The sequence below is a fragment of the Jaculus jaculus genome, chromosome 12 (genome assembly GCF_020740685.1).
Source record: "Jaculus jaculus isolate mJacJac1 chromosome 12, mJacJac1.mat.Y.cur, whole genome shotgun sequence".
Taxonomy (NCBI): Eukaryota; Metazoa; Chordata; class Mammalia; order Rodentia; family Dipodidae; genus Jaculus; species Jaculus jaculus.
The window spans coordinates 59,250,088-59,275,368 of NC_059113.1; the positions used below are offsets into that span (position 1 = coordinate 59,250,088).

General features: G+C 45.8%; 1 protein-coding gene and 1 non-coding gene across 5 annotated transcripts in view; both read right to left on the bottom strand.

Annotated features, from left to right (window-relative positions):
• Eef2k (eukaryotic elongation factor 2 kinase) overlaps positions 1-25,281 on the bottom strand; it is an 87,865-nt gene that overhangs the window by 42,948 nt on the left and 19,636 nt on the right. For all 4 annotated transcript variants that reach the window (XM_045131535.1, XM_045131536.1, XM_045131537.1 and 1 more), the window contains exon 2: positions 23,133-23,454. In XM_045131535.1, coding sequence (XP_044987470.1) covers positions 23,133-23,378 — 246 coding nt within the window. In that variant the 5' untranslated portion in view covers positions 23,379-23,454. The remainder of the gene's footprint in view (positions 1-23,132; positions 23,455-25,281) is intronic.
• On the bottom strand, positions 3,663-3,775 carry LOC123453903. Its single transcript, XR_006633074.1, has one exon. It is a non-coding gene; the product is annotated as a small nucleolar RNA SNORA57 (small nucleolar RNA).

A 25,281-nucleotide genomic window follows, 5' to 3' on the forward strand; every position in this document is an offset into this window, starting at 1 on the left:
AGGATCACCTTACCTGATATACAGGTGTTTTCCAAAACTTAGTTCCCAAAGTTATATATGAATGGTGTGATGGTTTGAGTCAGGTGTCCCCAAAAACTCATGTGTTCTGAGTGCTGGGTTCCCCGCTGATAGTAATTTGGGAATTGGAGCCTTGCTGGAGGTATGTTGGGGCAGGTTTATGGTTGTCATAGCCAGCTTCCCCTTGCCAGTGCTCTGGACACTCTCCTACTGCTATTGTCTACCTGCTACTGGCCAGGAGGTGATGTCCAGCCTCTGCTCATGCCACATTTTCCCCTGCCATTGTGGAGCTTCACTTTGAGTCTGTAAACCAAAATAAACCCTTTCCTCCCACAAGCTGCTTGGCCAGTGATTTGTAGATGACCCCCGCCCCAATAATGATGGCATCAGTGAAGAGAGGAGGAAGAAACCTGGCTTAGTACACTCATCCTGTCTCTCCATGTGATGTCCTTTGCCATGCTGGCACCATGTGGCCCTTGCCAAAAGCCAAGAACATACCAGGTTGTTCAAGGGTCTGGCCTAGTGAAGCAAATACACTTCTATTTTATAATTAATTAATTTCATTGACTGTTCTTTAATTTTATTTATTAGACAATTCATACATGTATGCAATGCATTTTGATTATATTCATCCATCATTACTCTTCATCTTCCACTCTTGCTAAGCCCTTCATTCCTCCTTACTATCTTCCTATTTTCATGTTTTGTGTGTGATAGCTACACCCAATGAGTTAAATTTGGGTTGGATTTATTTATTTTTCTTGTTTGTTTTTGGAGGTAGGGTCTCACTATAGCCCAGGCTAAACTGAGACCTACTCTGTAGTCCCAGGCTGGCCTCCAATTTAGAGCAATCCTCCACCTCTTAAATGCTGGGATTAAGGACATGTGCCACCACATCCCCAATCCTGACTTTTTTTTTTTTTTTTTTTTTGAGGTAGGATCTCATTCTAGCCCAGGCTGACCTGGAATTCACTATGTACTCACTCTCAGGGTGACCTTGAACTCACACAATCCTACCTCTGCCTCCCCAGTGCTGGGATTAAAGGCGTGCACCACCACGCCCCCAATTCTGATTTTTTTTTTTGTTGTTTTTTTGAGACAGGGTCTCACTATGTAGCACAGCCTGGTCCCAAACTCACCATCCTGCTTCAGCCTCCCAAGTACTTGATTACATGTATGTGTTACCACCCCAGGCATAAACATCTATTTTTTTATAAACTGCTTTGGTTGTTTTGTTATAGCAATAGAAGACAGAGTGACTTATCATATTACCATTTTTTGCCAAAATTTATTGCTTGTGGGATACTCCTCCTTGCCCCTTCTAAACCAGCATCCTCACTCCATGACACTTACTATTGCTTCTTTTGCTCTCTCCTAAAAATCCCAAATCTTAAAAAACAAAACAAAACGGCTGGAAAGGTAGTTAAGGAGCTTGCCTACAAAGCTGAAGGACCCAGATTCAACTCCCCAGGACCCACATAAACCAGATGCACAAGGGGGCGCACACATCTGGAGTTTGTTTGCAGTGGCTGGAGGCGCCTCTCTCTCTCTCTCTCTGCCTATTTCTGCATCTCTCTCTCAAAAAGAAAAAAAAAAAATGTAATTATAGACCTGGGCATGGTGGCATACACCTTTAATCCCAGCACCTGGGCAGAGGTAGGTGGATCACCATGAGTTCAAGGCCACCCTGCCTCACTCCAAAGTAAATTCTAGGTCAGCCTGGCTGGAGTGAGACCCTGCCTGGGGGGTGGGGGGACAGCCTGGGGAAAGAACATTGTACGGCACGCCCACAGCAGCCAGTCAGCATGCAGCACTGCCTACCTTCCCACATCAACACCAGCATCCCACAGCAGCCGCCTCCTTTGGAAGTCCAGCTTGGCAGGGACTCCAGCCCCAACAGGGCTGCACTGTGCCTACCCTCCTAGCCTGGACCCTGAACTGGGAGCCTGTTCAAAACAGATCAGGCAAAGGAACTGGGTCTTGCAACTCATATTCTCTCTCTCTCTTTTAGCCAATGGTTCCTTGCTGGGGCTTTTAAATCTCTACAAAGTTCAAAAGGTAAAGTCTGTAATTTTTTTTCCTTTCCAAATGGCAGCTAGGGCTGAAGAGATGGCTCAGCAGTTAAAGCGGTTGCCTTCAGAACCTAAGGGCCCAGGTTTGACTCCCCAGTACCTATATAAACCAGATGCAAAAGTGGTGTATTCATCTGGAGTTTGTTTGCAGTGGCTGGAGGCTCTGGTATGCCCACTGTCTCTGTCTCTTATCTCTCTCTGTTTGCAAATGAATATATATTTTTAATGGCAGCTAATTTAGACTTAATGAAAATACTTAGGAAATACAGCAGACACGAGGCTGGGGAGCTTGCTCAGTGGTTAAAGGTGCTTTCTCGCAAATCCTGAAGGCCCCAGTTCAATTCCCAAGGAGGGACTTATAAGGTCCCATCCCTCCCTGGGGAGCTATTGGCATTTAATGGTTGGTGGAGAAGGAGAGCCATTTTCTCCTGTGTTGCTGGTGTTGAATATTGTAAGTTGCCCGTTCTGTGGTATATACCCCAACCATCCCCATGCACAAAACCCTAAGTAAGCTCACTGGGCCACCAAACAACAAAAGAGACGGGAAAGTAGAAGGGGGACTAGGTGGAAAAGAGGAAGGGTTCAGCAGGAGTGGGGTGGGGGCAAGAGTAATAGAGGGCGGATCTGGTCATGGATGTGTATAAATAAAATGAGTTTTTAAAAAGAAAATGGATTGGCTGGAGACATAGCTCAGCAGCTAAGGCACTTGCCTGCAAAGCCTAAGGACCCAGGTTTGCTACCCAGGACCCACGTAAACCAGATGCACAAGGTGGCACATGCATCTGGAGTTTGTCTGCAGTGGCTACAGGCCATAGTGCACACATTTCTCCCTCTCTCTCAGATAAATAGATAAAAATAATTTAAAGAGAAGAGTGGAAATCCTAAACTGGGCATGATGGTACACACCTGTAATCTCAGCACTTGGGAGGTAGAGGCAGGAAGATCAGGAGTCCAAAGTCATCCATAGCTACACAGTGAGTCTGAGGCAAGCAGCAAGAGGAAGGAAGGAAAAGAGAGAGAAAGGAGGGAGGGAGGGAGGAGCCCTCTGAGCAAGAGTTTCCCTGGAGACCTGACATTTGCTGCAGCTGCTCTTCAGGTCCCCTCTGCCTGCTGCTGTCAACACCAACACCCATGGAGGAGGCCATGGCCCACATTTGCTCTGCGCCTCACTTTCTGCACAGGGTCTTGGACAGCTTCGTGGTCATGTGGACAGATGGCTCAGCTGACCTCATTTCCTATTCAGGACTGCAGGATATAGAATGGCGTAAGTGCACCCCAAGGCACTGGTCTGGCCTCCGGTTGATGGGCACTTGGATTCTCTGCAGTGTGTCACAGCACAAAAAGTGCTGAAGTGGACACTCTTGTCTCTAAATCTCTGTGCAAGAGCTCAGTAAGAATTTTTTTTTGTTTTTTTGAGGTAGGGTCTTACTCTAGTTCAGGCTGACCTGAAATTCACTATGTAGTCTAAGGGTGGCCTTGGACTCATGGTGATCCTCCTACCTCTGCTTCCCAAGTGCTGGGATTAAAGGCATGTGTCACCACACCCAGCTGAATTTTTTTTTTTTTTTTGCAAAATGTCCCGGCGTCTGAGGATAGAACTGGAGAACCAGAATCCACTGACACCAAAGACATGCCGCCGGGAGGGCCGGGGCCCTTTCGCTCTGCCTCCGCACATAACGGGGAGCCAGCTGAATTTTTTAAACATATTTTATTTATTTATTATTTATTTATTTATTTATTTATTTATTTATTTATTTATTTATTTATTTGAGTCAGAGAGAGAGAGAGAGAGAGAATGGGCACACCAGGGCCTTCAGCCACTGCAAACGAACTCCAGATGCATGCAACCCCTTGTGCATCTGGCTTACATGGGTCCTGGAGAATTGAAGCTGGGTCCTTTGGCTTTGCAAGCAAATGCCTTAACCACTAACCCATCTCTCCAGTCTGAATTGTTTGTTTTTAATGCAGTCACTGGATCACATTTAAAGATGAGGGGCCTGACAACTAGCTCTGTGGTAGAGTGTTTATCTAGTATGTACAAGAACCTGGCAATGCTCAGGACTGAAAACAAAAATTCTAGAACTTGCCAAGTTGTCCTTCATAAAAGTTCAAAGTTGGGCTGGAGAGATGGCTTAGCGGTTAAGCACTTGCCTGTGAAGCCTAAGGACCCCGGTTCAAGGTTCGATTCCCCAGGACCCACGTTAGCCAGATGCACAAGGGGGCGCACGCGTCTGGAGTTCGTGTGCAGTGGCTGGAGGCCCTGGCACACCCATTCTCTCTCTCTCTCTCTCTCTCTCTCTCTCTCTCTCTCTCTCTCTCTCTCCCCCTATCTATCTGCCTCTCTCTCTGTCTGTCTATTGCTCTCAAATAAATAAATAAAAATAAAAAAATTTAAAAAAAGTTCAAAGATACACTTCCAGGAGCAATAAACACATCACTCAAATTCTAACAGGCATATTACATTAAGTAACTGTCAAGTTTACAAGTTAGTTTGCAATCTGTCTTACTAGTACAGAATAATGCACCATGAGTTTATCACTATTGACAACCAGTCAGTCAGCTGCTCACCACTGCTAGTCTTGGAAGTGACAATGGTTTTGGGTTTTTTTGTTGTTGTTGTTATAAATGACCCCTTGGCAGGTATGCTTACATCTCAAATACTTAATAAATTATGATCCCTGCAGTTTAAAAAATGCATCACAGTGACCCCTCATATTCCAGTTGCTGAGAATAACAGGGACAGCCTCTGACAACATTTCTCCAGCTAGGAAGGTGGAGGCTGCCCTTTGGAATGTCTATGTGGATGAGGTGATGTCAGCTGGAGGGAGACACATGGTTCTCTGCTGTGCCTCTCCCAAATGGTGACTATACCACCCCCTAAGTCACCAGCACCAAGGACTGTCCCATTGCTAAGCGGTGACTCTCAACAGAAGTCACCTTCTGGCAATGTACAATGGCATCAACCAGCCAGCCCAGAAGTATTTCACTATGAGATAGTGTGATTATGGTCAAAATCATCTGTTGGCTTTTTTTGTGTGACATATGTATGTAGTATATGGTGTGTGTATTATACACATGTGTGTGTGCAGGTGTGCAATACCCCATGCACATGTGGAGAACATCAGGTGATCCCCCTCCATTGCTCATCCATGTGCTTTCTTGAGTTGGAGACTCACTGATTCCAGAGCCTGCGATTTTTTCACTTGCCCTACTGATTCTCTAGTCTCTGGTCCCCACAGGACTGAGGTTTCAGTCATGCATGCCCAGATGATTATGTGGGGTCTGGGGAGTCAAACTCAGACAGTCTCAGGCCCCCACTCAGGTCCTTGTGCTTGCTCTGGAAGCACTTGAACCCAGTGAAGCATATCACCAGCTCCATGTTTTTGTATTTTTGAGACATGGTCTGTGTAACCCAGGATGGCCTCAAACTCACCATCACCATCTTCCTGCCTCACAAGTCTGGTATTACAGGTGAAAGCACCATGCCTGGTAAAAGCACATCTTCTAAAAGGAGATATAAAATACACACATACATATGTGTGTGTGTATGTATGTGTATGTATGTATGTATGTATCCATCCACAGATTACATATGTGACTATATATAAGTGTATACTTACATGCAAATGCTTTAGAAAAAAAGTTGGCCAGACATGGTGGTACACGCCTTTAATCCCAGAACTTGGGAGGCAGAGGTAGGAGGATCACTGAGAGTTTGAGGCCACTCTGAGACTACATAGTGAATTACAGGTCAGCCTGGACTAGAGTGAGACCCTACCTCAAAAAAAAGTGCTACATGCATCTGTTGGCAATGGCAAGAAGCCCTGGTGCACTTATACACACAACACACATGTACAGATTATATGTATGTGTATGTATATGTATTTGAGAGAGAGGCAGATACAGACAGAGAATGGCACGCCAGGGCCTCTAGCTTCTGCAAACAAACTCCAGACACATGTGCCACCTTGTGCATCTGGCTATACAAGAGTGTTATGGAATAGAACCTGAGTCCTTTGGCTTTGCTGGCAAATGCTTTAACCACTAAGCAATCTCTCCAGCCCAATAAAACACCCCTGCGCATGGAACCCAGCGCTGCACACGTTCACACCCCTGTGTGGAACCCAGCACTACATACGTTCACACACCTGTGCAGTACCCAGCACTACACACATTCACACACCTATGCAGAACCCAGCACTGCACACGTTCACACCCCTGTGTGGAACCCAGCACTGCACACGTTCACACACCTGTGCGGAACCCGTCACTGCACACGTTTACACACCTGTGCAGAACCCAGCACTGCACACGTTCACACACCTGTGCGGAACCCAGCACTACACATGTTCACGCCCCTGTGTGGAACCCAGCACTGCACACATTCACACCCCTGTGAGGAACCCAGCACTGCACACGTTCACACCCCTGTGAGGAAACCAGCGCTGCACACGTTCACACCCCTGTGAGGAACCCGTCACTGCACACGTTCACACACCTGTGCAGAACCTGTCACTGCACACGTTCACACACCTGTGCAGAACCCAGCACTGCACACGTTCACACCCCTGTGAGGAACCCGTCACTGCACACGTTCACACACCTGTGCAGAACCTGTCACTGCACACGTTCACACCCTTGTGAGGAACCCAGCGCTACACACGTTCACACACCTGTGCAGATCCCGTCACTGCACATGTTCACACACCTGTGAGTAACCCAGCACTGCACACGTTCACACCCCTGTGCGGAACTCAGCACTACACATGTTCACACACCTGTGCAGATCCCGTCACTGCACAAGTTCACACACCTGTGCGGAACCCAGCGCTGCACACGTTCACACCCCTGTTAGGAACCCGTCACTGCACACGTTCACACCCCTGTGAGGAACCCGTCACTGCACACGTTCACACCCGTGAGGAACCCAGCGCTACACATGTCACACACCTGTGCAGAACCCAGCGCTGCACACATTCACACCCATGTGGAACCCAGCACTACACATGTTCACACACCTGTGCAGATCCCATCACTGCACACGTTCACACACCTGTGCGGAACCCAGCGCTGCACACGTTCACACCCGTGAGGAACCCAGCGCTACACATGTCACACACCTGTGCAGAACCCAGCGCTGCACACATTCACACCCATGTGGAACCCAGCACTACACATGTTCACACACCTGTGCAGATCCCATCACTGCACACGTTCACACACCTGTGCGGAACCCAGCGCTGCACACGTTCACACCCGTTAGGAACCCGTCACTGCACACGTTCACACCCCTGTGAGGAACCCAGCACTACACATGTTCACACACCTGTGCAGATCCCGTCACTGCACACGTTCACACACCTGTGCAGATCCCGTCACTGTACACGTTCACACACCTGTGTGGAACCCAGCGCTGCACACGTTCACACACCTATGCAGAACCTGTCACTGCACACGTTCACACCCCTGTGAGCAACTTAGCACTACACATGTTCACACACCTGTGCAGAACCTGTCACTGCACATGTTCACACACCTGTGCGGAACCCAGCACTGCACATGTTCACACCCCTGTGCGGAACCCGTCACTGTACACATTACTACAGCTGTGCATGGAACCCAGCGTTGCACATATTCACACACCTGTGCACAGAACCCAGTGTTGCACACGTTCACATCCCTGTGCGTGGAACCCACGACATATTTGCACACCTGTTCCTGGAAGGCAGCATGGCACACAGCAGTAAAATGTCAAGGCCTCTATAGGCCTAATGCTATAGGAAACTACAGTATTATCATACATCCAGACAATGGTCTGTCATGGACTGTCCTCATAAAGACTTGTTTTTTTCAAAATTACCTGAAGCTTAAACCTAGAACTTCACCCATGCTAGGCAAGCAGAGTTCTCTATGAGCTACATCCCTGTTTTTACTTTTGATTTTGAAACAGACTCTTGCTAACCTATCCAAGCTATATTTGAGCTCACTGTAACCCATGCAGGCCTTGAAACTGTAATACTCCAACCTAGGTCTTCTGGGTATCTGAGATAACAGATTTGTATCACCAGGCCCAGATATAAATATAGGTTTCTTTTCTTGTTTTGTTTTAGTTTTAGTTTTATTATTATTATTATTTAAGAGAGAGAGGCAGAGTTAAGGAGAGAGGAGAAAGAGAATGGGCACACTAGAGCTTCCAGCCACTGCAAACGCCCCCTTGTGCATCTGGCTTACGTGGGTCCCAGGGAATCGAACGGGGTCCTTTGGTTTTGCAGGCAAACGCCTCAACCACTAAGACATCTCTCCGGCCCTACAAATGTTTTTTTATAAATATTTATTTCTATTTATTTATTTGAGAGAGACAGAAAAAGAGGCAGATAGACCGAGAGAGAGAGACAGAAAGTGGGCACACCAGATCCTCCATCATGGCAAATTCACTCCAGATGCATGCGCCACCATGTGCATCTGGATTTTGTGAGTACTGGGGAATCAAACCTGGGTCCTTAGGCTTCACAGGAAAGCACTAAGACCTCTAAGCCATCTCTCCAGTCCATAAATGACATATTTTTATTTTTATTTATTTTATTTTATTTTTATTTTTTTGAGGTAAGGTCTCACTCTAGCCCAGGCTGATCTGGAATTCACTCTGTATTCTCAGGGTGGCCTCAAACTCATCAACGATCCTCCTACCTCTGCCTCCCGAGTGCTGGGATTAAAGCTGTGCACCACCACACCCGGCCATATTTTTTAAATGATTTTTTTTAGCCAGGCATAGTGGCTCATACCAACAATCTCAATCCTAGTACCCAGAAGGCTGAGATAGGAGGATGGCCACGAGTTCAAGGCCAATCTGGAACAGAAAGTGAGTTGTAAGACAACCTGGGCTAGAAAACCCTACCTCTGAAAAAATTAAAAATAAGGCCAGGTGTGGTGGTGCATGCCTTTAATCCCAGCACTTCGGAGGCAGAAGTAGGAGGATTGCCATGAGTTCAAGGTCTTCCTGAGACTACACAGTGAATTCCGAGTCAGCCTTGGCTACAGCAAGACCCTACCTCAAAAAGATGGGCTGGAGAGATGGCTTAGCAGTTAAGGTGCTTGCCTGAGAAGCCTAAGGACCCATGTTCAACTCTCCAGATCCCACATAAGCCAGGTGCACAAAGGCGAGGCAAGCACAAGGTCACACATGACCACTAAGTGGCATAAGCATCTGCAGTTCAATTGCAGTGGCTGAGACCCTAGTGTGCCAATTCTCTCTCTTCCTTTTCTTTACAATAATTAAAAAAAAAAAGTAGAGGGGGTGTTGCACAGCTTAACAGTTAAATGCACTTGCCTGCAAAGCCTGCTGGCCCGGGTTCAATTCCGCAGCACCCCATGTAAAGCCAGGTGCACAAGCGGTAGATGCATCTGGAATGCATTTGCAGCAGCAAGGACTATGATGCACTGTCCTCTCTCCTCGCACACAAATAAATAAAAGTACATTTAAAAAATATTTATTTATTTGAGAGAGACAGACAAAGAGAGAATGAGCATGCCATGGCCTCCAGCAACTGCATATGAATTCTAAATGCATGTGCCACCTTGTGCATCTGGCTTATGTGGGTCCTGGGGAGTCAAACCTGGGTCCTTTAGCTTTGCAGGCAAGTGCCTTAACTGCTAAGTCATCTCATCAGTTCTGAAAATACATTTTTAAAAAGCATAAGGAATATTAATGCTACTCTCACTATTGGTTAGAGAACCTTCTCTTTTCAAATGGCAGTGACCTTAGGATGACTCAGGAGGCACCATGGTGCTGAGATGTGACAGAGGAGTGCTCAGCACTGAAATATCTCTATCACACCTTCCAAAGTTCAGGGTCCATTGCGGAAGAGGTGGCAGAAAGAATATAAGAGCCAAAGGAAAGGTAGGACTCCTTATAATGTGCTTCTCCAGACACAAAATGGCCTGGATATTAATGACCTCACAGTGCCTGACACTACCTACACAAGACCATCATAAGTAGGAGGAAAAGATCATGACATCAAAATAAAAAGAGACTGATTGAGAGGGGGAGGGGATATGATGGAGAGTGGAGTTTTAAAGGGGAAAGTGGGGGAGGGAGGGAGGAAATTACCATGGGATATTGCTTACAATCAAGGAAATTGTCAATAATTAAAAATTTTTTGAAAGATGACACAGGAGGACAAAAAAACAAAACAAAACATAAGGAGGGCTGGAAAGATTGTCCAATGGTTAAGGCACTTGCCGGCAAGCCTAACAAGCCAGGTTTGAGGCCCCAGCACCTACGTAAAGCCAGATGCACAAGGTGGCACATGTATTTGGAGTTCTTTGCAATGGTTGGAGGCCTTGGTGTGCCCCTCCCTCCCCATTCCCCCCCTCCATTTACAAATAAATAAATAAAAACTGATTTTAAAAAAGAAGAGCTGGGCATGGTAGTACACACCTTTAATCCCAGCAGAGGCAGAGGTAGGAGGGCCACTGTGAATTTTAGGTCACTCTGAGAATACACAGTGAATTCCAGGTCAGACTGAACTAGAGTGAGACCCTACCTCAAAAAAAAAAAAAAAAAAAATCAAATAAATAAAGAGCCAGGTATGGTGTCACACACCTTTAATCCCAACATTTGGGGAGGCAGAGAGAGGAGGACTGCTGTGAGTTTGAGACTACATAGTAAATTCCAGGTCATCCTGGGTTAACGCAAGACCCTACCTCAAAAAAAAAAAAGAAAAAAAATGTTGACTGGAGAGAGAGCTTAATGGTTAAGGCACTTGTCTGTGAAGCCTAAGTACTCATGTTCAACTCTCCAGGTCCTATGTAGCCAGATGCACAGTGGAAAGGCAAATGTAGCCAATCTCTCCCTCTCTCCCTCTCTTTCAAAAATTAAAGGTAGGAGGATCACTGTAAGTTTGAGGCCACCTTGAGACTACATAGTAAATTCCAGGACAGCCTGAGCTAGAGTGAGACCCTACCTCAAGAAAAAAACAAATAAATAAATAATGAAAACATAAAGGCTTTGAGCTGGAAAGGTGGCTTACCAATTAAGGCACTTGCCTGTGAAGCCTAAGGACCCATAGTCAACTCTCCAGGTTCCATGTGAGCCAGATGCAAGATGATGCAATTGGTTGCATATGTGTGCTAGGTGGAGTTTCATTACATGGCTAGAGGCCCTGACGTGTCAATTCTTTCTCTTGCTCCCACTCTTACTCTCTTACGTAAAAAAAGGCTGGTCTATTGACTTAACCTCGAAATGATTTTCTTTTAATTTAAAAAAGCATAAGGTGAGCTGGGTGTGGTGGCACACGCCTTTAATCCCAGCACTTGGGAGGCAGAGGTAGAAGGATTGCCGTGAGTTCGAGGCCACCCTGAGACTACATAGTGAATTCCAGGTCAGCCTGGGCTAGAGTGAGACCCTACCTCAAAAAACCAAAAAAAAAAAAAAAAAGCATAAGGAAGTCTTATATTTTGCCAGCCAGGCCAAATGAGCCAATGGGTGCAATAGTGGCACATCTGTCATGGAGGAAACCAACTGCCCTCTAATTGGACTGGAGGCTCGCTCCATGGAAGGGAATACATACATCCCTGATACTGAAAACTTAAAACAGGGGTAGTCATGAGCCCTAGGGGTGTAACGTCTGCTGCTGTCTGGCTAAATGTATTTACCATGCTTATCAAACTGCCCAGTAAACAATTCTCTTAATGTTCATACCCATATATCAATGCTACTCTCACTTTTGGTACAGAACTTTCTCTTTTCAGATGGCAGTGACCTTAGGATGACTCAGAAGACATCATGGTGCTGGAAAGAAGTGACTGGAGTACTCAGCACTGCAATATCTCTATCACACATTCCAAGGCTCAGGGTCTATTGTGGAAGAGGTGGCGGAAAGAATGTAAGAGCCAAAGGAAAGGTAGGACTCCTTACAACGTGCTCCCCCCAGACACAGAATGGCCTGGATATCCATGACCTCACAGTGTCTGACACTACCTACATAAGACCATCATAATAAGAGGAAAAGATCATGACATCAAATAAAAGAGAGACTGATTGAGAGGGGGAGAGGATATGATGGAGAATGGAGTTTAAACGAGGAAAGTGGGGGGGGGGCTTTACCATGCGATAGTGTTTACAATCATGGAAGTTGTTAATAAAAATAAATAAAAAATAAAAAAGCATAAGGTTGGCAGGGTGTGGTGATGCATACCTTTAATCCCAGTACTCGGGAGGCAGAAGTAGGAGGATCACTGTGCATTCAAGGTTACCCTGACACTACATAGTAAATTCCAGGCCAGCCTGTACTAGAGTGAGATCCTACTTCAAAAAAATAAAAAGCATAAGGGTTTAAACAGAGTTACTATGTGGCCCAGCTACTGCACTCCTCAATATGCACCCAACAGAAAAGAACACGTGCCCACACCATGCCTTTCATGATACCTGGAAACTGGAAACCACCCAAACATCCATCTCGAGTGGAGTCTTCAAGCACGTGTAAGCATGCAGTGGATAGGAAACATTCGGGAATAAAGAGCTGGAGAGATGGCTCACTGATTAAGGGCACTTGACTGCAAAGCCAGATAGCCTGGGCTCAAGTCCCCAGTGCCCACATAAAGCCAAATGCACAAAGTGGCACATGCATTATGCATTTGGAGTTTGTTTACAGAGGCCTTGGTGTGCCCACTCTCTTACCCCCCACCACTTGCAAATAAATTTAAAAAATTTTTAAATAAATATTTTAATTTAATTATTTGAGAGATGATTAGAGATCGAGAGAGAGAGGGAATGGGCACACCTGGGCATCCAGACACTGCAAACAATCTCCAGACACATGTGCCACCTTGTGCATCTGTCTTGTGGGTCCTGGGGAACTGAACCTGAGTCCTTTGGCTTTGTAAGCAACCACTTTAACCAGTAAGCCATCTCTCCAGCCCTAAAAATATTTTTTTAAGGGAACAAAGCACCAATACAGGTGATGAGACAAACCTTGATAACACACTAAGCAAGAGATGCATGACACCAGACAGCACATTCCAGTTGTTCTATTTATATAGAAAAGGCAAATCCATTGAGACAGCAAGTAGATTAATGGATTAGTGGCTACTACGGCTGAATGGAAGGGGATATTAGGGAGCGATGTCTGGAGGGGTATAGGTTTCCTCTGTGGGAGGGGACAAATAATTAAAATGTCAAATTTCTTATGGGGAAGGCTGTACAATTTTATAAATACACTAAAACATATTAGACTAGATTTTGTTTGTTTGTTCTTTTGGATAGGGTCTTAGAATAGCCCAGGCTGCCCTGGAATTCACTTGGTGGTGTCAGGGTGGCCTCAAACTCACGGCGACCCTCCTACCTCTGCCTCCCAAGTGCTGGGATTAAAGGCGTGCGCCACCATGCCCAGCTAGATTGTATATTTTAAGTGGGTAAATTGTAGGGTACGTGAACTGTATTTTTATAAAGCTTCTAGAGCAAACAAAGAAGTCCTTAATAACTACCCCAGCACATTTCAGCACAGTATGCAACCTTCAGAAAGCGGAGCACCTGCACCTGGGCTGCAGGCTCTTTACCGGCCCCGCGTTCCAGACACCAGCGAGCCAGGCGGCTTCCTTTCCAAGGCCAGCAGGACTCTCGTCTCACCTGATCAGCAGGCCTCTGTCCTACAGAGCAAAGCTTTCTATCATTTTTACTTTGTCTTTTTATTATTTTGGGGTGCTGGGGTGGAACTCAGAGCCTCAGGCCTGCTAAGCAAGTACTCTCTCTCACTGAGCCACGTGCCAAGCCCTTAGATTTTGATTTCTCATGCTCTATTCCCAAAGCACCAAAAAGATTAACTACCTCTGGGTGACTTCCTTATGGTGTGAGGCCTGAGGCTGCCAGGGTGGAGCTTCCTAGGGCTCTGTGGGCAGAGACCCCTCCTCACATACTGGCTCCCCAGTCTCACTCTGGAGTACTTGCTGGACTTTGACCAAGCTGTCAGAGTAGCCCGTGGTGGGTTAACAGCATGCAGGCAACTGAAGAGAGCCAGCGAGTGTGTGGGAAGCAGGTGTGCCATTCATGATGGTGGGGGGGGGGGCAGTGCTGTGGTGCAATCTTTTAGAAAGGCAATCCACAATGCTCGGTCCATTTTAACTCAAATCAAATGTTTGGCCCCTGCTACTTCCCTCCTGGTGAATTCTCTGGCAAGGGTACTCCTACCTACATGAGTGCAGACATAGGTCTTCTAATAAAATTAGACTCAGCCTCATGTGGTGGTGCACTTTTTTGTTTGTTTTTTGCTTCTCTTTCTCACGTATGCAAGCTATATTAGCTAGGTGTGGTGGCACATGCCTTTAATCCCAGCACTTGCAAGGCAGAAATAGGAGGATCGCTGTGAGTTTGAGGCCACCCTGAGAGTACAGAGTGATTTCCAGGTCAACCTGGGCTAGAGTGAGATCCTACCTTGAAAAAAAACAAACATATATATATATATGGGGGGGGGGAGAGGGGATTGGAGATATGGCTTAGCAGTTAAGGCACTTGCCTGCCAAGCCAAAAGACCCAAGTTGGATTCCCTAAGACTCATGTAAGCCAGATGCACAAGGGGGTGCATGCATGTGGAGTTCATTTGCAGCAGTTGGAGGCTATGGTGCACCCATCCTCTCTATATAACTGTCTCTTTCTCTTATAAATAAATAAATAGGAGCCGGGTGTGGTGGTCTATGCCTTTAATCCCAGCACTTGGGAGGCAGAAGTAGGAGGATTGCCATGAATTCAACGCTACTCTGAGATGATCATGTGAATTTCAGGTTAGCCTGGGCTAAAGTGAGAACCTACCTTGGAAAACCAAAAATAAACAAATAGGGCTGGAGAGATGGCTTAGTGATTGAGGTACTTGCCTGCAAAGCGTAAGGATCCAGGTTCAGCTCCCCAGTACACACATAAGCCAGATGCATAAGGTGGTGCATGTGTCTGGTGCTTATTTGCAGTGGCAAGAGGCCCTGGTGTGCCCATTTTCTCTCTCATGTGCTCTCTGCCTCTTTCTGTCTCAAATAATTAAATAAAATACTTAAAAAAAAATAGGGCTGGAGATGGCTTAGCCATTAAGGTGCTTGCCTATGAAGCCTAGGTACCCAGGTTCAATTCCCCAGTGCCCATGTAGGCTAGATGCACAAACTGGCACTTGCATCTGGAGTTTGTTGACAGTAGCTAGAGGCCCTGATGTACCCATTCTCTCTCTGTGTCTAAAAACCTCTCTCTCTGTCTCTCAAATACACACACACACACACACACACAACTGTTTTTGGTTTTCAAGGCAGGGTCTCACTCTAGCTCAGGCTGACCTGGAATTCACTCTCTAGTCTCAGGGTGATCTCGAACTCACAGCAATCCTTCTACCTCTGCCTCCTGAGTGCTGGGGTTAAAGGTGTGTACTACCACGCCCGGCTAAATAAACTATTTTTTAAAAAGTAAAATAAAACAAATCATGAGTTTGTTGAGTGTCAGAGGGAATGAGGTTTGGGAAACTCAGCTGCTGTCCCTCTCTGCACTTATTCCTGGCAATGGTCCAACGTAGTCTGCTCTGGTGACCTAGGACAGTGGTTGGCAAGGAAGAGCTATTCCTGCACCTGCTTCACACTGCTCCGTGTGCGGTTAGACATCTTACCAGGTGACCTTTATACACAATGAGGGAACAGTGGGACCATAACACGGTCCCTGGCCTGCAGTCACGGGCTGATTCAGAATGACACCAGACAGAGACAGATACATGTGGAGTCAGCTAAGAGCCCTGGGGAATCCAGAGAGCCAAGCAGAGTCTCTTGAGACTAGAGGAATTTTCATAGACAGAGACATCACTAGGAAGAGATTTTAGGCAGAGGCATGCAAAGGGAAGCCTATTCCAAGAGCTCCCAATGTGTGGTGAGGTGAACAGAACCCAGGGGACTATACTCCCAGCCTCAGCCAGGATTTTGAACTTGGCCTTGGAGAAGCAAGGAGTTCTGAGGAGGGCATACGTGGGGATTTGTTTGTTGGGAGAGGTAATGTTACCTGATAATATTACATTGTTTTGTTTCTCGGAAAAGCTGGGCGTGATGGCACACACCTTAAATCCCAGCACTCAGGAGGCTAAGGTAGGAGGATCATCGTGAGTTCGAGGCCATCCTGAAACTACATAGTGAATTCCAGGTCAGCCAGGGCTAGAGTGAGACCCTACCTCAAAAAAACCAAAAAGAAAAAGAAAGGAAAAGAAACTATTTTGGGGCTAGGGAGATGGCTCAGTGTGTAAAGTTCTTGCTGCACAAGATCTGAGTTCAACCTCCAGAATCCAAGTAAAAGCTGGGCTTGGTAGTGTGTGCTCATAATTCCAGTCCTGGGGAGGGGGGACAGGGGATCCCTGAGAGGCACTCTCTAACTAGTCTAGCAAATCAGTGAGGTCCAAGTTCAGTAAAAGACCCTATCTCAAAGAGCAAAGTGGAGGGAAACTGAGGAAGACATCAGATGTTGACCCCTGGCCTCCAATGCACACACCACATGCAAATGTACATGTCTGCACACCACAAACACCTGTACACATGCCAAAAAAAACCACTTTTTTTTTAGGTTAGTTCTCACTCTAGCCCAGGCTGACCTATATATTCTCAGGCTGACCTAAAACTCACAGCAATCCTCCTACCTCTGCCTCCCAAGTGCTGGGATTAAAGGTGTGTGTCACCACACCGTGCTACAGTGACTTTTGAGTCACCCCAGTGTTTACTGACATCTGAAAAGAGAAGCTTCTCTAATCAAAAATGACAGCAGCATTAATATATGAACAAAAACATAACTGTCTAGAGGAAGGTTTGATGGGGATAATATATGCATTTAGCTAGATAAAGTAGCTATTATTCCCCTGAGGCTCAGGACCTCCCCAGCCTTAGACTTCTGACTAGAGCCCAAGTTTTGACCTGAAAACCTCAGATAACAATCCCAGTACCTAAGAAACACACACACACACAATCATGCATACATATAGTTTTAATATTTTTAATGTATACATATATAAAATAATCAAAGTCACTGTTTTTGTTTGGTTCGGTTTTTTGAGGTAGGATCTCACTCTAGTCCAGGCTGACCTGGAATTCACTATGTAGTGTCAGGGTGGCCTCAAACTCATGGATGATCCTCCTACCACTGCTTCCCGAGGGCTGGGATTAAAGGCGTGCGCCATCATACCCAGCCTTTTTGTTTTTTTTTAATTTATGAGACACACAGAGAGAGAGAGAATAAATATGGGTACACCAGGGCCTCTTGCCACTGCAAACCAACTCCAGACACATGCACTACTTTCTGCATCTGGCTTTATGCAGGTACTGGGGAATTGATATTGGGCAGGCAGACTTTGCAAGCAAATACTTTTAACAGTTGACCGTCTACCCAGCTTTTATTTATTTATTCTTCTAAACTGTCTAAATAGTCAAGGATGGCCTGGGGCTCCTGATCCTCCTGCACACACTACCATGCCCAGCTCAACGTCCTTTGCAATGGCACCTTCTTCCTCAGAGCAAATCACCATTAAATAATGGCTGCAAATTCTTCCTTAATATGATTTCTGTTTTGCAGATACTAATATTTGTTTACATATTTTAAAAATTAACAGGCACGGTGGCTTACACCTTTAATGCCAGCACTTGTGAGGCAGAGGTAGGAAGATCGCCATGAGTTTGTCAGAATACATAATGAATTCCAGGTCAGCCTGAACTAGAATGAAACCCTACCTCAAAACCAAAAAATAAGAAAAAAGCTATGGGCCTTGGGTATAATGCTAAGTATGTACAAGCCGCAGTTTTGCTGTTTTTTTTTTTTAAATGTTTATTTATTTATGTATGTTTTGGGACCTGCAAGGGCCTCTTGCCACTACAAATGAACACCAGAAGCTTATGCCATTTTATATGTCTGGTTTATGTTACATGGCTTGGGAATTGAACTCAGGCCAGCAGGTTTTGCAAGCAAGTATTTTAACCACTGAGCCATCTTCCCAACCCTAAGCCCCAGGTTTTTGTTTTCTTTTTTTCGAGATAGGGTCTTACTCTAACTCAGACTGACCTGGAATTCACTAGTCTTAGGATAGCCTGGAACTCACAGAGATCCTCCTACCTCTGCCTCCCAAGTGCTGAGACTAAAGGTGTGTGCCACCATGTCCAGCCTTAGGCCCCAATTTTTGATACACAGAAACCATTAAAAAATAATTAACAACAGCTACCATTTTGTGTTTTTATTATGGTCTAACACTGTACTTCTGTGCTAAAGGCTTTTCATAGATTTTTAAAATATTTTTATTGAGTAGGACGTGGTGGCACATACCTTTAATCCCAGCACTTGGGAGGCAGAGGTAGCAGGATTACTGTGAGTTCAAGGCCACACTGAGACTACATAGTGAATTCCAGGTCAGCCTGGACTAGAGTGAAACCCAACCTTCAAAAACAAACAGAAAATATTTGTATTGGACTGGAGAGATAGCTTAGCAGTTAAGGTGCTTGCCTGCAAAGCCAAAGAACCTAGGGTCAACTCCCCAAGACCCAGGTAAGCCAGATGCACAAGGTGGCACATGCTTCTGGAGTTTGTTTGCAACAGCTGAAGGCTCTCTCTCTCTCTCTTGCAAATAAGAAACAAAGAGAGAGAGAAAGAAAGAAAGGGATGGAGGAAGGGAGGGAGGAGAGAAGAAAGGAGAAGGATGGCTAGACAGATGGTTTAGCAGTTAAGGTACTTGCCTGAAAAGCCAAGGGACCTTGGTTTGAATCCCCAGGACCCATATAAGCCAGACATACAAGGTGGCACATGCAGAGGCTGCAAACCCTGGTGTGCCCATTCTCTCTCTCTCTCTCGTATGTTTAGGCCTCTGCTGGATCCCAGCCAGTGGAGCCTTTGGGAGGTAGACCTTGCTGGAGGAGGCGTGTCACTGTGTGGGCACTGGGATCATTCACACTCCAGCCACCGCCACCCACCCCCACTAGTGACAGCCAGCTTACTCTTGCTGCATCTCCCCAGCTGATGTGTGATGATGTCAGCTACCTTCCTGCTCATGCCATCCTTTCCTCACCACAACAGAAACTTCCCCTTTAAATAAAAATAAACCTCCTGAGCCGGGTGTGGTGGTGCACGCCTTTAATCCCAGCACTCGGGAGGCAGAGGTAGGAGGATCACCATGAGTTCGAGGCCACCCTGAGACTCCATAGTGAATTCCAGGTCAGCCTGAGCTAGAGTGAGACCCTACCTCGAAAAACCAAATAAATAAATAAATAAAATAAACCTCTTCCTTCCATAAATGGTTTGGGTGTTTTGTCCCAGCAAAGAGAAGGTAACTGCCATAGGATCTCATGTATCCCAGGCTGGCCCTCAAATTCATTATGTAGCCAAGAATGACCCTGAAGTTCTGATTCTCCTGCCTGCACCTCCCCAGTGCTGGGATTACAGGTGTGGGTCATCACACTCAGTTTATGCACTGCTGGGAATGGAACCCATCACTACATGCACACCAGGCAGGTACTGTACCAACTAAGCTATACCCCCATCCCAAAGTACATGGTGGTTGTTTTTAAATAGCAACGAGTACTTCATAGGAGGCTGGTTACCAATAACCAATACAGCCACTACACTGCATGTGAAGGGTGTGGACAACAGTGTCCCCTTATCTGTGATTTCTCTTTCTGTGGTTTCAGCTACTTGTGGCCAGCAGAGGATAGGACAGAGCAATCTCCATGGACACAGTTTAAAAAGATATTTTGAGAGAATGAAAGAGACAGCACATTTACAACTTCCATCTTATTTTATATTTTTGCAGTGCTAGACTGAGATCCCAGGCCCTTGAATATGCTAAGCAAGTACTCTACCACTGATATATATGATACATATATATATACATATATGAGATAGGGCTCATATGTAAAACAGCATACATTTTTTATTAAAATATCTTATTATGGGCTGGAGAGATGGCTTAGCGGTTAAGCGCTTGCCTGTGAAGCCTAAGGACCCCGGTTCAAGGCTCGGTTCCCCAGGTCCCACGTTAGCCAGATGCACAAGGGGGCGCACGTGTCTGGAGTTCGTTTGCAGAGGCTGGAAGCCCTGGCACGCCCATTCTCTCTCTCTCCCTATCTGTCTTTCTCTCTGTGTCTGTCGCTGTCAAATAAATAAATAAAATTAAAAAAAAATCTTATTATAATTGTTCTATTACTGCTAATCTCTTATGTGCCAAATTTATGAGTTATAATTGTTCTATTACTGCTAATCTCTTATGTGCCAAATTTATGAGTTAGCCCTTTACACAGGTATGTGTGTGTAGGAGGAAAACCACAGTCTACATAGGGTTAGGCAGCATTCAAGTTTCAGTTATTCCCTGGGGGGGGGGGGTCTTCAAATAGATCCCTTATGGATAATTGTGGATTACTGTACAAGTGTTCTATAGTGGCTCATGCCTGTAATCTAGCATTTGAGAGGGAGAATCAGTAGGATCAGGAGTTCAAAGTGCTCTATAATTACATAGTGAGTGTGAGGCTAGCCTGGGACAACATTATGAATTCCAGGTCAGCCTGGGCTAGAGCAAAACCCCATCTCTAAAAACCAATAAAAGAAGGAGGAGGACGAAGACAGCCAGGAGTGAAGACACAGGCCTATATTCCCAGCACTCAGGAGGCGGAGGTAGGATGGTATGAAGATTGCCAGCCTGGGGCTAAAGAATGAGTTCCAGGTCAGCCTGGATTAGAATGGACCCTGCCATGTTAAAAACACAAGAGAGAGAAAGAGAGAGGGAGAAAGAGAGGGAGAGAATCAGAGGAGGAGAGAAAGGGAGAGAGGGAGATCTTGAGCTGGGTATGATGGCACAGACCCAGCTCTGAGGCAGGAGGATTATGAGTTCAATACCAGTTTAGCTTATCTAGTGAGCCCCTGTCTCAAACAACAAACCAAGAGATCTATAGGCTTTTCAGAGTTCTCTAATATTTTCCATTCTGTCCCATTCCATTTAATGTTGGGGTACTGGTCATAAGCAACTAATAGCTCACAGGTCTGCATCTATACATGTTTAAGAAATAAGATGTAACACATTTTCAAATTCCCATATTTGAAGTCATGCAAGTGCAATTTCCCTGTCACAGTTACTGGCTGGCAAATTTATATTTCCTCAGCTGTACCTTTTGATATTTAAAATATTTTATTATAAGCTGGGCGTGGTGGCGCACGCCTTTAATCCCAGCACTCAGGAGGCAGAGGTAGGAGGATTACCTTGAGTTCGAGGCCACCCTGAGAATGCAGAGTGAATTCCAGGTCAGCCTGAGCTAGAGTGAGACCCTACCTCAAAAAAAAAAAAAAATTTATTATATATTTATTTGAGAGAGAGAGAGAGAGAGAGAGAGAGAGAGAGAGGGAGAGAAATAGGGAGAGAGAGAATGGGTGCGCCAGGGCCTCCAGCCACTGCAAACAAACTCCAGATGTGTGCATCCCTTGTGCAGCTGGCTTACATGGATCCTGGGGAACTGAACCTGGGTCCTTTGGCTTTGCAGGCAAGCACCTTAACCTCTAAGCAATCTCTCCAGTTCCCTTTTGATATTTAGAAAATATAATGTATTCACTGCCTTTGTAAAATGGTACATAATTGTATAATTTCATGTGTAAACTGAATGCTTGAGCTTTCAGTAATATTCATATAAGGCAATAAATTTTAATATTTTGGAGAAAACAGGGGCTGGGAGCCAGGCGTGGTGCATGGCACATGCCTTTAATTCCAGCACTCAGGAGGCAGAAGCAGGAGTATCACTGTGTGTTTGAGGCCAGTCTGGAACCACATATGAACTGCAGGTCAGCCTGGACTAGAGTAAGACCCAACCTCAGGAAAAAAAAAAAAAAAGAGGGGAGCTGGAGAGATAACTAAGTGGTTAAGGAACTTGTCTGAAAAGCCTGACGACCCGGGTTTGATTCCCCAGTCCCTACATAAAGCCAGACACACAAAGTAGTGCATGCATCTAGAGTTAGTTTGAAGTGGCTGGAGACCCTGGAGCACCCATTCTCTCTCCTCTCTTGTAAATAAATAAATAGAACATTGAAAAAAAAAAAGAGCCAGGCATGGTGGTACACACCTTTAATGCCAGCACTCGGGAGGCAGAGGTAGGAGGATCACTGTGAGTTTGAGGGCACCCTGAGACTACATAGTGAATTCCAGGTCAGCCTGGACTAGAGTGATACTCTACCTTAAAAAACCAAAAAAAAAAAAAAAAAAAAAAGTCAAAAAGGAAGGAATAAAGGGAGTGAGGGAGGGAAGGAGGGAGGAAGAAAAGTGGGCTGGAGAGGTGGATTAGCAGTTTAGGAACTTGCCTGCAAAGCCTAAGGACCTATGTTCAACTCTCCAGATCCCATATAAGCCAGATACACAAAGGTGAGGCAAGCACAAGGTAGCATATGCCCACTAGGTGGCACAAGCATCTGGCAGCTATTGCAGTGGCTGAGGCCTTGGCATGTCAACTCTCTCCCTTTCTCTCTGTCTCTCTCTCTCTTGCTCTAAAACTAAAAAGCATTTTAGAAAAAGAAAAAGAAAAATAGGGGTTGGGGAAATGATTCCGTGGTTAAAGGTGCTTGCTTGGAAAGCCTGGAAGCCAAGGGTTCTATTTCTCAGTACACATGTAAAGTCAGATACACAAAGTGGTACATGCATCTGGACTTTATTTGCAGTTCCGGGACACCCATTCTCTTTCTTTCTTCTTTTTTTGATCTTTTGAGGTACGGTCTTGTTCTAGCCCAGGATGACCTATCTTGTCTGTCTGTCTGTCTGTCTCTCTCTCTCTCTCTGTCTGCAAATAAATAAATAAGTAAATAATAAGATGTGTACAATGTGAATGAATGTACTTCAATATTTTCTACTAAATTCTGTTTTGTTCTATTTCTCAAGACTCACTAAGGGTTTAATCTAATGACAAGGCACTAATGATGAAACCTGTCTTATGCCAACAGAGCCCTCCTGGCTTAACAGCCTGTGTTCCAGAATTTCTAGATAGGGTAATCGTCAACAAGTGGGGCCGCTGGATGTAAACATGCAGCAGGCGGTCACTCACCTTGAAGTGGAAGGAACTGGCAGGGGAACCTATGGAGCCACACTGCTCATGTTCTATCAGGTTGCTGAAGTAGCTGTGCGTCTTGGAGATGGCATTCTGGTTGGACCTGGGGTCATCCGTGATGGGACAAATGAAGTAGCTTTCCTCATCATCACTGTCTGAGCCAGAATCTCCATTGTGGCCAGCCAGGGAGGACCCACCGGCATCAACACCTTCCAGGCGGAAGATGAGGTCTTCGTCTGCCATGTCCCAGAGGTAGCTGTATCACCGGAGGGGGCCACTGTGCAGCCAGAGTGACTGCGCAAGTGTAGCTGTGACGGTCCTGCAAGGGAAGCAGAGCCAAGGGTAGGTGCTGGCCGGCTGCAGGCTGGCTGGGCACCTGTACTCCCAGTATAAACCCACAGCAATCTTTTGGGGAGGCAGCTAGCAGTGTTTCTGAGCACTATAGTTTTCCTTGGCCCAGTAATTCCACCTCCAAGAACTCTATGCTTGGAAATGTTGGAACCAGATGTGTCTCTTTTAAGGATACAAATCAATCAGTCCCCTGCTTCATACCCTCCAGCAACTTCCCTTCATATTCGGAGTAAAATGCCTGACTTATTAAGGCCACAGGGCTGAGCCCCTGGCCCCCTGCCCATCTCCTCCGTCCGGCCTTGGCCGCTCTCCAGGAACATTGGCTTCTTTCTGCTCCTTAAGCAAGTAATTCCTGCTGAGGACTTTTGTACTTAAGGTTCCCTGGGACAACAACCATCCCACACTCGTTTTTTCTCTCTTACCACTGGGGTCCCAGCTCAAAAGTCACCTCTCTTCAGAGAAATCTCTGAATCCCCAAATCAAAAAACTGTCTTCGAAATGCATGTTCAGTTGCTTCCTAGCACATCGCCCTGCTACATTTTCCCAGTGACATTCCTGAGCTGCAATTACCCCATTTACCTTGTACTGTCCATTTGCCTACTGAGAGTGCCTGGCATAGGAGGCACTCAACAGCCCTAAAAGAAAGTACTGGCACACCCAATGTCCATCAGTGAAGGGCCTTTATATAAATCACAGTATTTCTTTCTACAAAATGAAGCATGACATGATGGTTATAAAGGAGAAGCGCCCAGTACTGACAGACACAAAGACAGTCAACAGGCAGTTCAGGAAGACTGTGGACAGAGGGCTCACATCAACAGCCAATCCATTTCAGACAAGGGTGTCAAGATGATTCTTTTTTTTTTTGAGGCAAAACCAACACACTGGCCTTTTTTTTTTTTTTTTTTTTTTAATGCAAGAGATAGAGAGAGAGAGAGGGAGAATTGCCGGGTCAAGACCTCCAGCCACCGTCATCAAACTCCAGACGCATGTGCCACCTTGCACACTTGTGTCACCTTGTGTGTCTGGCTTACGTGAGACCTGGAGAGTTGAACATGGGTTCCTAGGCTTCACAGACAAGTGCCTTAACCCCTAAGCCATTTCTCCAGCCCATCAAGATGATTCTTGCTCAGGGTGATAAGGCACGCCTTTAATCCCAGCACTTGGGAGGCAGAGGTGGGAGGATCTCTGTGAGTCTGAGGCCCATCTGGCGCTACAGGGTTTGTTCCAGGTCAGCTTGGGCTAGAGTAAGAACCTACCTCAAAAACAAACAAGCAAAACAAAAAAACATATGTATACATGACTCTCCTCACACTTATGGTCAACTGACTGCCAACAAGGGTGCTAATATAACTGAATGAGGAAAGAATTACACAACAAACCTTTAAGCCCAGCTCTCAGGAGGCTGAGGTAGGAGGATCACTGCAAGTTCAAGGCTAGCCTGGGTCTACACAGTATTTCAGGTCAGAGACCCTGGGGGAAGGAGAACAAAACAAAACAAAAAAAAAGGTGATGAAGGAACTTGAATTCCTTTCTCCTACTGCATTCAAAAGTTATATTAAAGTGGATCAAGTGTAAGAGCTAAAACCTGTTAGAGGATGTTGAAAATCTTCATGATCTTGAGTTATACAAAGACTTGAGGGTGGGGAGTACTGGGGAAGGAACACAGAACCCAGCGCCTTGCACATGATGGCAAATGCTCTACTACTGAGCTATTGCCCAGCTCTTGGATGTCTTTATTGTTGCTTGACACCAGTCCTACTGAAAGACCAGGAAACCAGACTGGCGCCATGAC